Source organism: Fukomys damarensis, unplaced genomic scaffold, assembly GCF_012274545.1.
Source record: "Fukomys damarensis isolate Sample0158 unplaced genomic scaffold, DMR_v1.0_HiC HiC_scaffold_15, whole genome shotgun sequence".
Classification (NCBI taxonomy): domain Eukaryota; kingdom Metazoa; phylum Chordata; class Mammalia; order Rodentia; family Bathyergidae; genus Fukomys; species Fukomys damarensis.
Window position 1 is genome coordinate 45,458,315 of NW_022900927.1, and position 16,323 is coordinate 45,474,637.

A 16,323-nucleotide genomic window follows, 5' to 3' on the forward strand; every position below is an offset into this window, starting at 1 on the left:
AAAACCAGAAAGAAATATTAGGGACAAAAAATATAATAAAAGAAAGACACATGCCTTTGATTGACTTCTTTTTTTTGGTACTGGGCATTGAACTCGAGTCCTTGCGCTTGAAAGGCAGGCCACCGAATCGCTGAGCTAAATCCCCGGCCCGAGGCTTCTTAATATAATGGACACAGCTGAAGGAAGAGTCTCTGCGTTTGAGAATGTATCAATAGAAAATGTGAAAACTTTAAAGCAAGAAAACACAGACCGAAGAATAAAAAACAGAACACAGTACCCAGGGATGAAAACAACTACAGACGTTGTACATACACATACAATGTTATCAGAAGGAAAACAGAGAAAAAAGAAAAAAGAAATGCTTGAAATAATGACAGAAATTTTATCATATTTCTATTAGTTGCCAATTCACAGATCCAGAAAACATAAAGCAGGAAAAAAAATGAAAAAAGAGCTTCTATCTAGACAGATGTTTTCAAACTGTAGAAAATTAAAGGTAAAGAAAAAAAACAAAGATAAAAATTACATTTATATTCTCTTAGGAAACCATGCAAACAAGCAATAAAAAAGAAGAATGCAAAGTTTGAAAGACTGGGAGAAAAATAAAATTGCCAACATAGAATTTTTAGCCTGTGAAATTGTTATTCAAAAATGTAGGAGAAATACTCTCAGCGAGTAAAAATTGAAAGAATTTGTCACTAGTGCACCTGCCATGCAAGAAATGTTAGATAAAGTCAGAGATTTCAAACAAGATATAACTCAGGTATTTAAGCTGTGTTCACTATTCAAAAATCAGGGCCAGGGATTTAGCTCAGTGGTTCCACGCCTGCCTTAGAAGCACAAGGTCCTGAGTTCAATCCCTGGTACTGAAAAAAAAAAAAAATCTCAAAAATTAGTTGATGCAATTCATCAGTAAATCAGATAAGAAAGAAAAAATCATGTGATCATATCAGTAGATGTATGAAGCTTCAACTAAAGCCAACACCCTTGGTAGGGTTGGGGTTGGCAGTCCTGAAGAAGGGAAACTTTCAGTAAAATAGGAATATTTCGAAACTTTTTCACCTTGACAGAAAATATCTACCAAAAAAACCTACATGCAACATATATACTATGTCAGACTCAAAGTTTTGCCACTAAGATCGGAAATAAGGCAAGGATGTACTTTTTCATCACTGCATTTCAACATTATACTGTAAGTTCATACTATTGCAGTAGGATAAGAAAAGGAAATGAAAGTAAGACATATTGGGCATAAGAAATAAAACCATCATGTTCAAGATGGTATAATATAAAAAATTAGAAATATTTTTTAAATTCTTGGAACTAACAAGTGATTAAAGCAAGAATGTTGTAGGGTATAAGGAAGATAATACAAAAATCAGTTCCTTTGCTGTATACCAGAAATGAACTAGTGGAATTTTAAATTTGAAACACCACAGAATCTGTATTAGGACCAAAACTTGAAATATTTAGATTTAAAGCTAACAAAATATGTACAAAATCTATATAAGGAAAATGTCAAAACTCTGTGGAATGATATCAAGTAAAAAGCATAAGTAAAGAGATATTCTGTGCTTGTGGATAGAAAAATTTATTATTCCCAAGGTGTCATTTCTTCCCAATTTGTTATGTAGAATCAATGCAATGTCAGTCAAAATCTCCAGAAGTTGGATTTTGGATACCAACTGATTCTATAGTTTGTATGGAAAGACAAAAGATCCAATTTATCTAACACAGTATTAAAGAAGAACAAAGTTAAATGATGGTTTCTGTATGACTTCAAGAGTAATATAAAGGTATAGTAATCAAGATAGTTTGATATTGGTGAGGTACTAGACTAACAGATCAAGGAACAGAATTGAGAGCCCAGAAACAGACCCACACAAATATAGTCAAGTGATATTTGACAAGGAAGCAAACAGTACAAAGGAACACAGATGATATTTTCAACAAATGATGCTCAAACAGTAGGACATCACATGCAAAAATGAACTTAGACATAAACCTTGCATCTCTCACAAAACTTACTCAAAATGAATTGTAGACCCAAATGTAAAACGTAGAGCTATAAATTTCTAGACAATAACCAAAGAAAATCTGTATGACTTTAGGTATAGAAATGACTTCATAAACAACACCTCTAAAAGTACAGCTTGTGAAAGAATAATTGATAAGCTGTATTTCATTAAAATTGAATATTCCTGCTCTGTGAAAAACACTATCAGGAGAATGAGAAGGCGAGCCACAGATAAAATATTTGTAAAAGATATCTGGTAAAGGGTTAAATTTAAAGTATATAGAGAACTTTAAAATCAACAATAAAAAAGGAGACCATTTTAAATTGTTCAAAAGACCATAATAAATACTTTACCAAGGAAGATGTACTAGTGCAAATTAACATATGAAAATATGCTCCTGGTCACATGTCATTAGGGAAATGCAAGTAAAAAGTTAGATGCCATTTATACTCCAATATCCAGAGCACTGAGAATGATAAATACTGGCAAAAATGTGAAGCAACAGGAAATCACATTCATGCTGGTGGGAATGCAAAATGGTTATGGCCGCTCTAAGGATTTTGTTGATTTCTTAGAAAACCAAACATATTCTTTCATATAATCCAACAATTCACTTTCTTTGCTATTTACCCAAAGGAACTGAAAATCTGTGTACACACAGTTACCTACACTTGAGTGTGCATTGCAGCTTATACATATTGCCAAAACTTGAAAGGAACTGAGATGTCCTTCAGTAGGTGAATGGATAAATGAACTGTGCTACAACAATGCAATGAAATATTATTCAAAATTATATAAGAGGTGGTCTTTAAAGCCTTGAGAAAGTATGGAGGGAACTGAAATGTATATTACTAAGAGACAACAGCCAATATGAGAAGGCTATGTATTATAGGATTTGACTTTGGAAAAATCAAAATCAGAAAGACAATAGAAAGATCAGTGATAACCAAAATGTGGAGGAAGGGTGAGTTTTAGTACAGTGAAATGACTCTGTGTGATGTTGTAATAGAGGATACATTTATCCAAACCCATAAAATATATACTACCAAAAGGGATTTGTAATGTAAACTTCAGTGATAATGGTGTGTCAGTGTAGGATCATCAGGTATAAGAAATGCCACTCTGATGGAACATGCTGACAGTTGGGCGGATTGTGCATATGGAGGTGCAGGATATATGAGTCCTCTGTACTTTCAGCTCAGTTTTGCTGTGAACCGAAAACTCTTCTTAAAAAAATAAGCCTTTTTAAAAAACACTCATGGTAGATACTTTCATTATACACAATTAAATGATTAGCTAGAATCTGGGAAAAAGGCAAGTAATTTTTCCTGGTTCAGAGAGCTGGCAAGTGATGAAGCTGGAACATGAATATAGGCTGTAAACATAGATCAAACCCTTAAGTACCACTCATAAAATTAAAATCAAGCAAAAAGGAGTAGTATAGGCAAGTATCACTGTGTAAAAGAAAGATCTCATAAATGAAAGTATTTTTATTTGATAAGGACAATAATAGTGCCCCGCTGATTTTTTTTTAATAAAAATCAGTCTTGAAATGCATTTGAAAAAAAATTGAATAACGTTGGATTATTGGGGGCCAAGAAACCAAAGCTAGAAGACATTGGAAAAGGAAAGGACTAAACTTGATAAGATGTAAAAAAAAGACAAGTTGGAGAAAGAAAGCAGATGGATACATATATCTAGGAAGGGGTTTTTAATTGTGATTTTAAGCAAGAGATATTGAAATAATATCTTACGAGGACAGAGTGATTAGAAGTAGGAAAAGTTATTGAAACCAAATTTATGTTTTATATGTTATTAACATTTTACTCCTATATAATGAAATATAAGTACTAAAATGAAAATTTTGCCCATATGTACAATAAAAATAGGTTTGTGCATAATTTTATTTCAGAGATTTTCACTTGAAATTCTAAACACCAAAAAGTGTCATACCATTTAAATTTTAAAATACTTTTAAAAGATCTTTAACTAAATGTATAATAATTTTAACAAGTATTTATATATAATTGGGTATGTGGTAAATGCATCAATATGTTTATAATCTTTTAAAACACATCTCATATTCAAGCTATGCGTGCAAGTGAATTATCTAAAAAAATCTCTTACAATGCAGTGAATACATTGTTAGTCACAGGAAATCATATTAAATGTGAAAGAAATCAAAATCCCCATACAAATCATCATTGCAGAAAAGACCAAGCTGCCTGTGATGGATGCATAAGTGACTCATACATAGCCTAATAGATTAATGCATAAGTTCTGCAGTCATTTGTGAAAGCGTTGAAAATTTCTCTTACAGCCTACTTTCTCAGCACCATTGACATTTGGATACTTCTTTGTTGTGAAGGGCTCTGCTATTTATAGATTGGAGGACATTTAACAGCATCTCTTCTACTCACTACATGTCCATAGTGTATAATGAACCAAAGTTAAATTTAAAGACAATATCTCCAGACACTGACAGAATTGCCCCCAGTTAACCAGTCTTTAAGCATATGTCATCTTAGTGATTCCATTTTCAGTCATCTAATATTTCCATTATAAAGTCTATGTATTTTACATGTTATACCAGGAAGACTGAGGACGGAGAGTGGACATAAGCAGTTACTACATTATGTTACTCTTACATTGTGGGAACTTTTCTATTGGAAATGATCTCTTCCTTGATCTCATTTTTAAGAACTTTAACCACTTGAGTGATTCTTTTTTCAACCACGGTCTAAATCTATGTAAGATGCATATTTAGATTGCACAGTATAATTAAGCCTAACTTTATATCTCCAAATGCAATGAATTGTGGCAGAACATCAACTACCTGGTAGCAAATGACAAGATTTCTTTATTTTTTAAGACTGATATACGCAAACACATTAGCTGATGGACTGTTGGTTTGATATCTTTGTTACTGTGAATAATGTAATAAACATGGGAGTGCAGATGTCTTTACAAGGTGATTATTTCATAGCCTTTCACTATATACTTGGAAGGAAGATTGCAGAGTCTCTGTTCTTACTGATTAAACCCCTAATCACCCGTTGGCCTTGAATTTTTTTTTGGTACCGGGGATTGAACTCAGGTCCTTGCACTTGCAAGGCAGGCCACCGAACCGCTGAGCTAAATCCCCAGCCAGGCCTCAAATTTTTATTTCATTTAAGCTTTTATCACTTTAGAATATGACTTGAAATCCTCCAAGAGATACACTTGAATTACCTATAGTATCCCATGAACATCCCATTATTTCTTGGACTTGCTCAGTAAGTGAAAAACTCTACAAACCCACTCCAGTTTCATACCTTCTGTTGTACTACTTGTCGGGAGAGATAAGAAAAGTCATTTGGATTGTTGGAGAATAGGGCTGAGAGTCAAACCCAGATTTTTTTGCATTTCTTTTGAATTTTGTCTTTTTCCCTCTTCATCCCTAGTAACCTAATATCATTCCCTCTTGTGCACCTGGTTAAGCTGTTTGGATTCACTACGTGGAGTGCAGGACAAGGACTAGCAGCTTCAGCAACTTTTAGGAGATACTATGTGTGGGATTTAGGCCCTAGCACAGACCTACTGAGTTAGAATTTACATTTTATCAAACCACAGGTGATTTACAGCACCCCAAGGTTTGAAAAGGACAGCTCAGTATTAGCCAGATCTCTTTTCTTCCTTCCTAAAGAATTCATTTGCCTTTGTTAAACTCCACACTTTTATATGTTCAAGATCTGCAAAATCACATTCTTCATAGGAAGTTAGGTGTTAAATATACTGAGTTCCCCTTCCTCAAAAACTGACCTTTTAGGTAAGAAACAAGGAAATTCCTCTTATTTTTGTTTCCTGTCAAAAGCTAAGTGAAAAACTTTAATACTCTCGTTGTTTTTAAGCCCTGTGAGCATATATGTCCTAGCTTATCCCAGAAAGACCTGCTTTGTATCTGTTGTACTTTCCTAATAATGAATAACACTTTATTCTCAAAGTTTACCAGTTTGGCTGATGCATTATATGTTCTACCTACCTACCTTTAAAAAGGACATTGTTATTCATACTAATTATGGATTAACTGCTCATTCCTATTTCTAATCAAATCTATATCATCATATCATTAAAGAATTTTATTCCTCTTTTATACCCTTATACCTATGACAGTTCATCCCAGTAAAGATGCATTATCAGAATTATTAAATAGTTTAATTTCATCAAGGTTTTTAAAAGGAAGGAATTTGCCACGTAGTCACTTGATTGAAATAACTAAAATGTGCTTAGTAGGCTTTGTCAGTAATTAGTGGGAGGTTATTCCAGGAATATATATAGTTATAAAAAAAAGATTGGAATCTGTTAGCTTCACAGTGTCCCAGAAGGAGATGTATAACTTAGGCTCATCAGAATGTATTTTGTTATCTGGAAGCAGGATTCAAAAGAGCCCTAGCAACTGGATTAATTATTTCTTTCAGCATTAGGTGTTTTTCAGTTCTTCGCCATTATAGTGATACAGCTCCTAAACTACAAACTATTTCACTCTTTGTTCTAAATAATTTTTCACTCATAATTTTGGCTAATTCATAGGTTGTTTATTTATGACTAAGCTTTCTGCTTCAGTAAACCTTCTTTGTATATCATTTTCAGTCATCTTCCTCCCACCCCAATTAATAAAGAATATCTAGTTGCTTTATTCGACCTCTTTTAAACACCTACATGGATGCAGTTCTTATTCCACACCACTTCATCAACTGGGGCACCATGTAGGGTTACATTGTTTGCTCCTCACAAAGGCTCTTAGCCAATCGCACAAAGGAAGAGTAAAATCTCAGCCTATGTTCCTTTCAAGACAAGTGGATTGGCCCAAACTGCATCCAACCAAAAGAAAGTTGTTTAGGGGAGGGGGTAGTGGTTGTTGTTGTTGTTTGTTGTTTTCTGGTTCTCAACATCATGTGAACTAACAGCTACCCTATCATAAGCCACAAAAACTCAATAGAGTAAGGTAAGGAAAGTAGAAATATATGCCTTTGGGGAGATCTATACTTAAATTATGTCCTGAGATCTTTTCCCCAAGCATTGATTGGAGAAGGGTACATTAAAACAGGCTTTAGAGTTTGGAAACATTTGGATTCTTAATCTGTGTAGTACAGGGATGTTTCTGGACATTCAATTAAGACAATATCAAGAAGTTTATATTACCCGAGTTCTGCTATACGTAATTTTGTGTTCACTTTTTCATTATAGAATGATATCCTCCAAACAACATTCTTTTTTACCTTAGCTATTAGGAGAGTAAAAATTAGATTTATGCTCAATTCTGCTTGATTCTAGCAACTTTACCTTAAATTACTTTAGTGCTGTGTTCTTCTCCTTTGAGTTACATACGCTTCAGAGTGTATTTTCTTTCTGTAATGGCTTTATTATTGACATTATGTCTCATGTGATAAGCCACCTCAAATTCTTCTTCAAAATAAGCACATGATTAAAAAATCTCCTGTAGCTTAAAATTGTATAGATTTGTAGCAGTTAAGTTTGAAAGAAAAGAGTTAACAATTATACTTCTTTCAAATTGTAATCAAAAAATGCCAAAATGCTATGTAAAGCCTGCCTAAGCCTAATGATACTTAATGCCAAATGCACAAAAGATAAAAGAAGATTCTCATCAAGCAGTAGATGATTCACATAATGTAAGTCTAATACTATATAAGAAAAGCCACATTGTCTTTAAAAACGATCTGTATTCAATGAATGTCATTGTATACATTAAATGTAGAAAATTATCTTTATTCTGTCAGCTAACCAGAGAAACATTAGGTACACAGATGTCTCTGTGGCAACTAGTACCCTTAGGAAGTAGCTAATTATCATTAAAAGAGTAAGAACAAATAAAGGAAAAAACATTATACCTTTTTATTTATTATTTTTTGTTTAATCGAGAAAAGAAGAGCATCTATTAATACTGCTGTTAATATACAAATCATTCATTTAAACGTCATGAGATTATTTGAATTACTGACATAACACAAAATTTGCAAATGACAATTCAGATGATTGTGTAATAATCATATGATATATCAATATTCAATTTTAGAGTGGATATGAACTGAATACTATTTTATATGTAAATTTTACTATTCAAATAGCAGTTTCTAATATCTTCATTAAATAGTCATTCAACAGGTATCCAATAAAAAATTCAAAAGAACTTCATGTATTCCCCCCCCACACTTTTTTTAAGAAAACTTCTATCTTACTACCCATAAGCTTAGGAGGAATAGCTACATACATAATTACATTGCTTTTAAAAGTAATATACATGAGTCACCTTTGCTCTGTGTTGTCCTAGAGATGATAGTGACACTAGTAAATTGAGTAATAGCATGGATAATTTCCTCAGGAAACCTAAGTGTATCAGGACTGCATCAGCCTTTTGTCACTAGCTTTGTCTTTATTTGCTGCCTTGGCAGGATCTGCTGATGAGCCTCCATGTTCACCTACCTTAGTTCTTGAGTCAGTGATGTCCTAATCAATGGTATGTCCACAGCTAATGTCAAGTGATGAGAACTAAGACAAATTACTAAGTCATATTCTGATCCTGTGCAATTGAGGATGAACTCTAAACAAATGTGTCTCTCTTACGCACTCATCCAACCTCCTTACTCTCCGTGAAGTTGCAATATGACCCACCTCTGCTTATCTGGAGGACTTTATATAGCTCTGTTTTTTAAAATTAATGATAAATAAACAGATGCAGAGGTAAATCTTCCTGGGAAAAAATTCTCAATATTTTTTGTAGATATTACGTGCTCAAGGAGATGGAATATAACTTCCCATTGATTAAATTGGAGCTTTACATGGGAAGCAGAGATCAGAGAAACTTTACAGTGAGGAAAACTGACAAACACTATCTCGGCTGGGTAGTCAAAGTTAACATCAACAGTGATTAATCATAAAGATATTATGCACCTTTGCTATAATGTAAGGAACATGGCACTGTACTCCTGTGATCTTCCTCTCAGTAATTATAACCCTGCTCTGTTTGTGAGGAAAGAAATATCTGACAAATGGTAATGGAGGAGCTTTCTTTAAATATCTAATCCTCAAAACTGTCAAAAGTCATCACATACAAGGCAAATCTATGAAACTCAAAACTAAAAGGGCTAGGTGTAATATGGTACTATGAATGGGATTTTAGAACTGAAAAAAAAAGATAATTAGGCAAAAAATTAAGGAAACGTGAATAGTGTGGACTTCAGTTAATAATAATAATATATTTGTCTGGGGATTTGGCTCAGTGGTAGAGTGATTGCCCAGCATGCACAGTGTTCTGGGTTCAATCTCTAGCACTGCACAGTAATAATAGTAACAACAAAAAATTTTAAAACAAAGTGGTTCATTAATTATGACAAAAATTCCATATTGCGAGATGGAGACATGGGTATAGAGTAATAGAAATTATCTATACTGTTTTCAGAATTTCTTTAAATATAAAACTGAACCAAAACAAGTTTATATTTCAAAAAATAGTATGAGGAAAAACTAATGCTTATTGAACCTTTCGCCACGTACTGTGCTAAAAGATTACTTTATACTATCTCATTAAATATTAATGATGACCTTATTAAATAAATGATATTATTCTCATTTTTAGGTGAGAATCTGGACATGAGTGTATGTTATTGACTAAATCTAGTAAATCAGGGAAGAAGAATTCCAGTCTAAGCTTTCTAATTCTACAGCCCATGCTTCTTTTTGTCATACTTAATGTAACTTATGCCCAGATATTGTGCGCAAGAAGAATGCTTGTTTGACACTTTTCCAAACTATCAGTCTTCAGGTAAACAAGTCTAATAAGGATAAAGAGAAAAGTCATGCTTTCAAACAGACTAAATAAATGTACTTCTAAAGCAGATTGAGGGATTGAAGTTTAAAAGAAAGTCAAGTAAAATTCAAGAAATGATGAGTCTTAATGAAGAATAGAATAAAAATATTTATATTCAGAGCATTGACTCTGCAAATTCTGGCAGACAGGATGAAGTTGGTCAAGTGTATGAAACGCGGAGAGTAAAAATACATACTTTTTTTTAAAACTCATAGCCTATATTATAATAAAATAACTGTCAACAAATTACAAGAAAGGGAGTGTAGACGAAATGCTCATTGACATCTCCACTCCAGTTCTCTTCAGGAATGGGTATCTCCATGACTCTAACCCGTACCTCACTAAGTGATGGCCCGCTACACAACTCATACTAGCTCATTCCAGAATCTTAAAATACTGGTGTTAGAATTAAATGAGATGATGTCTTCAGTTAAGTTTTTCTTATAACTGATTAGAGTTTTTTACTGTCTAATTGAAAAACTTGATTAAAGCATGGAATCATAAGTATTGAATTTCTCTCCTAAAAACATAAATACAGTTTATTTGGCAAGTTTTTGCTCTAAGAACAATCCATTCTGTTTTGTTTTGCTTTGCTTTTTGCACAAAGGCTTGCATGTGGTATCACTGTTTGAATATCTACCCTGATTTTTTTTTCATTACACATTTCTGTAGTGCATAATCTGTCATGTCCAGCTTTGGTTTTTTAAAGTACAGTCTTATTTTCAAGTTAGGAGAATAAAGATTGTGTTCTCACATTTTCTTTCCTCAGTCACTCGAGAGTAACAAACGTGAAGCAGGAACACAAACTCTTTGATAAATCCAAATGACATTTTAAATTTCAAACTGTGTGCATTATAAAGTCCAGTACAGTGAATATGAAAGAGGAATACAGAAAGAGGCCAAGAGGAAATCCCAGAGGAGTTCCATCTCAGACAAAGCTGATAGAAAGCAGTTGTCCAAGGGCCGTCTACTGAGGACTACAATCTTCAGTCCCTGGTTTGGAACGAAGGCAACTGATGGCCTTGACGGTTCTTCCTAGTGTGGCACAAAGGACAGACTCCATGGAATTACCTTGAAAGACCATGTTGTAGGAAGTAGGATGATAAACAGAGATTGTGAGTTCCAACTTGTCCTTCAACAGCACATCTAGGGGTGGAGGAGAAGTAAAAACCGCATTCAGACACACAGTTTTGTGAGATGAGAATTCTTGCTGCCTTGAAGTGCAGGTTGGAATTGTACTGCACATGCTTGGTCTAGGATGTGCTCGTTTAATTCAAAGATGGTTAAAGGATGAGGGAGGAGTCATCTGCATGAACTCTGTGTGGGATAAGAGATCTTTTCTGAGAGGTTCTACATGAAACTGGATAAGACAGCCTTTTCACCCTTACCCTTTTATACTTTTTTAAATTCAAAAGATGTTTAGTGCAATACAACAACAACAAAAGAATAGGGGCTTTGAAAAAAATTAATTTATTTAGACATTTGCAAGGAAATATGACTAATATTTTCATATTTTGACTATACATGTTTTTATTTGTTTTAACAAGTAATTTGGTCGCAGTTTCTTTTAGTGTCTTTCCTTAAGCCCCTCACAAAGGCATTCAACTTATAGAAACAAATTATCCTTTTGCATTTGTATTTCATTGTGCAGTTTTTATTTATATTGTTACAATAATAGAACTGGCACTAAAAGCTTAGAAACAGTTGATTCAGTAATCTTAAAGTTCAGCTGGTGGGTGCAGGAACTTGTACATAATCTAGAAATGGTCCTCCGTAGTAGGAGAGGAGAGTTCAGCATACTATGGATATATCTTTTAGAGAAAAAAAACAAAGTAATGTTCATTGGTATATTTGTTAAGTGGATGATAGAGAAAATTATTTTAAATGTGAATATATGCCATTATTTTGTTCCTGTTGCCTTTGAGTATCTCTAAGATACGGTTTTTAGATAAGTTTCTGATTTTAGTTTAATTCAAAAAATGCTTTCTTTAATTCTTCCACAAGCATAGTAATAAGAGTAAATATTTCATTACTAGGTATTGAAATTATACAATATTAAGGAGATATGGTGATTTTATTTATAATATACTAAACTATGTTCTATATGCCTTTGGAAAATTTAACTGAAAGAATTTCGCTATGTTGACTTGCTACATGAATATTCTGAGAGCTCTTTAAACACCTAAGGTTTTAAATTGATATTATATTTATTTTGCATTAGGATATGTATGATAAAGAAAAATTTTAACTATTTTTGACTGTTGATAAATTTATTGTTTTTATTTTTATTTTGAAGCTGCCTGAAAAAACTATAATGGACTACTATGAGAAGTATAAGCCTAGAATGAATGAGCTGGAAGCTTTTAATATGGTAAATCTTAGACTTAAACATATTAAATTGGATATGCTGCTAGACTTGAGTACCATTCCCTAAATTTTATTGGGGGTGAACCAATCCATGTTGTTTTTCTCTTTCTATAGAAAAACTGTTTTGGATCCTTTCCTATTTCAGAACTAAATTAGGTGTCGGTAATGTAATAAAAAGAACACATGGTAGATTTCTCTTAAAATTTATTATAAATACACAGAAAGAAGTTTTAGTCCTTTGAACACATATTGGTATCAATGCAGTTACTTCACAAGCATTCCTTTTAATGGATTTCATTCTTACTACCCTTTTAAAAGCTTTTTATCACATATGATTGCTTATTGGATTCTACCTCAAAGTCACTGAAAGGATATTATTTTCTTATTTTATTAAAGGAAAACTTTTGATCTCTGCAGTATTCATTTTCTGAAGATTTGTCATATGGAAACTTATGTAGATACATTTTCTTAAGCATAAGTGTTCAGAAAATAAGGTATTTTATTTAAGGACTACTATCTTATCTTATTCTTTTAGTTAAAAGTCGTTTTGGCTCCTTGTATAGAGACATTGATTCTTCTGGATCGACTTTGCTACCTGAAAGAGCAGGTAAATTGTGTGATTTTTAAATGAATAGTAAATATGTTTATTAAGTATAGTAATGTTAGTACAGTCATATCTAGGGTAAATTATTTCACATAAAACTGGTAAGATAATATTTCTCACTATATTTTCATATATTTAATCTTTTAATATTTAAATATTTGAATATTTATTCCATCTCATTGTTGACGTATAACAGATCTCTTTAGGAAAACTGCTATATATATAATAAAATGTATGTTCTTTTCATTGTATGGTCATTATTAAACAGACAGTGAACACAAGCCAACATGTATGACATATTGTATAGCCAAAATTAATAAAGGCCAGATATAAAAAGCGTTGCATACATATCTCATTTTGTAAGATTTTACCTTTAATACATTTTTGGAGCTTTGGACATACATAGTTTGCAGTATAGAAACTTCTTTCTAATTGGTGAAGATTATTTCTGCTGTTTCACAATATTATTTGTTTTATGTATGTTAAATGACAGAATACCATCTTTTGAGTTATCTTTAAGGAAAATATATTTTTCAGATTGTACTAGGCTGCATCGAAACATTGTGAACTACTTAAACCCATTTGAAGACTCAGCGTAATTTTCTACTGTTAACCCTTTCTTAACAATTTTACCATGTAGGAAACTTTACTTTTTACTTATCAACTGACCTCTTGGAACAGATTGAGTTTAATAAATACGACTTTGTTCTAATTTGTTATTATGCAGAAAGGCAAATTTTTAAAGTATGTAAATGATGATATGCTTTCCTAAATGGCCAACTAAGTCCAAATCACTGGAAAAGTTTGATTCCCAAGTTGCTAGTGACAAAATCAGCAGTTATTTTATGGAGACACATTTTCCTTCTTAAAAAAAATTTCCATTCACCTAAGTACAACCATTAGGCAAAACAGTATGCATACATTATAGGTCCTCATGGTATAATAGGACGCATAGAATTATTAATTTTAATATGTTAAATATATATTTTTGCTAGAAATCTAAAATGCATACAAATTTTAATTTTTTTAATTATTAAAAATTCTTAAAAGTAACTATAATCCCATCTTTTAGCGCTGTTAAATATCTGATATATTTCCTAATGATGTTATATATATATGGATTTTTGCATGTATACATGTATACAGTTTATACTTTAAGATTGGAATTTTTATAAATGCAGTTTCATATGTAATATAGGTTATATAGGATTTTCTCATCTCATTTTTGTACAGCACAAAGTGAATATAATAATGTTGTATCATAAGATTAATTAATACCCATTTGATATTGGCCATGTCTATTTTTTCATAATCACAGCAAAGAATACCCTATAATTCAATCTCTGTGTGTTTGTTTGATTTCTCAGCGTAATTTCTAGAAGGTAACATTGTAAATGTTAGTTTTATTCAAGAAACAATAGAATTATTTTATATAGTGGTTTTTTATGTAGCTTTTCCTGTGATGGTTATATAATGATTCATCTGTCCTTTTTTTGTTGTCGTTCAATAAATGTTTGTATTTCTGAACTGCTTATCAATTTGCAGGAAGATATTGCATGGTCTGCACTTGTGAAGTTATTTGATCCTGTGAAATCTCCCAGATGTTACGCTGTTATTGCTCTGAAGAAGCAGCAGTGATTTCAATTAAAGCAGATTAATAGTTATACCTATTTATGTGACTTGTTGCTACAATTGCTTTTTTAAACATTTATGTCCTATGTAAATATTTTTAAATAATTGCTATATATTTTAAATAAACAACAAAACAAGGGCCAACAACAGGTCATAATTTATTTTTATATTGTCAAAGCATACATTAATAAAATAGGAACTTTATCCTTTTTATAGCAGAGAAGTAATCCATTGTGTATTAATATCACAATTCTCTATCTTCTCATCTGTTAATAAACATATAGGACCCTTTCAACGTTTAGCTATTATAAATTATACTGCTATGAACATGGGTCTGTATACATCCCTGTAATGTGAAATCTTTATCTTGTCCAGGAAATTACTTAGAAGGGGAATAGCTTGAGTTAAATATACTTTCTAGTATTTTGAGGAATCATTGTATTGATTTCCATATTGGATGTACTTCTACAGTGTTCTCCCCCGCCACCCCCACCCAGCCTTGCCTCCGTTTGTAGTCATTTGATTTGTTCATGACAGCCATTTGGCCAGGAGTAAGATGAAATCTCAATGTTGATTACTTTGCGTTTCTCTAATGGCTACTGATGTTCAACATTTTAAAATGTTTGGCCAGTTGTACTTTTTCATTTATTTCAATTGCTCATTTTTGATTGGGTAATTTACTTTCTGGGAGACTATAATATTTTTGTGTTCTCTATGTCATGTAGATATTAGTCCTCTACCTGAGGTGTAGCTAGCAAAACATTATTTTACCATTCTTTAAGCTTTCTCTTCAGTCTATTGATTCCTGTGTCGTGGAGAAATGTTTTCCCCTATACCTATCTTTTGTTTTGCTCTTTATTTATATTTTAGATTCTCATATAAGAGGAACCAAGTTTCTCTGTCTGATTTATTTCACTTACTATTAAAGTGTCAAGGTGCAACTATTTTCCTGCAAATGATTCAAATTTATTTTTCTTAAGCTGGGCGTGGTGGCGCATGCCTATAATCCCAGCACTTGGAAGGATATATCCATGTTAAAAACATAATATTAAGTGAAATAAATAAGGCACACAAGTTTAAATTTAACATGATTTCTTTTATATGAGAAATTGAAAATTAAAGAGGAAAATAAATAATAGCAAGTAGGAAGATAAATCTTTTTCAAATGTGAAGGGAATCAAGATGGAGGGAGGGAAATGGGGGATAAGGGGATGAGCAAAGATTGAGGTATGTCGCGTACATCTACCAACTTCCCACAAAGAATGTAATCATTATGTGATGCACGCCCATACTAATAAAGAATAGAAGCTTGAAAAAAGTTAAAAATAAATAAATAAATAAAATAGGAACATGTAGCCAGGTGTGGTGGCACATGCCTTCCATCCCAGCACTTGGAAGGCTGGGGCTCAGGATTGCCATGAGTTTGAGGCCAGCTTGAGCTACAGGAGTGAGACCCTGTCTCAAAAATAAATAAATAAATAAATAAATAAATACCAACTTAACAAAAGTATTCTAATTGATTTGACCTATATTTCTGAGTTAATATCTCAATGGGACACTTTTTGTTCAGTATTTGAGACCCTTAAACTTGCTACATATCACATTTTGACTTTTGCTTTAAAAATAAAAGTTACAAGTTTAGATACACTCAAATGTTGAGCATCATTGGCATTTTCTTCCACATTTAGCAAGGGATTTCATGTTACTATGAGGAAAACTCCACATTTAAAGGAAGAAATACTCAGAGGCAGGCCATTTATAAAAAGTGCCTAATGCAAAGCACATTTTATACTATATTTTAATCTAAGTTATATTAGGTAATATTCTGTTCCCTTAAA

At 32.4% G+C, this 16,323-nt stretch overlaps 1 protein-coding gene across 1 annotated transcript in view; it reads left to right on the plus strand.

The window, feature by feature from the left end:
- Positions 1-14,555, plus strand: part of Mettl25 (methyltransferase like 25) — a 101,898-nt gene extending 87,343 nt beyond the window's left edge. The window contains exons 10-12 of the mRNA XM_010610139.3: positions 12,179-12,253; positions 12,785-12,856; positions 14,399-14,555. Of these exons, the coding sequence (XP_010608441.1) occupies positions 12,179-12,253; positions 12,785-12,856; positions 14,399-14,491 (240 nt within the window). The 3' untranslated portion in view covers positions 14,492-14,555. The remainder of the gene's footprint in view (positions 1-12,178; positions 12,254-12,784; positions 12,857-14,398) is intronic.
- Positions 14,556-16,323: the final 1,768 nt, after the last annotated feature.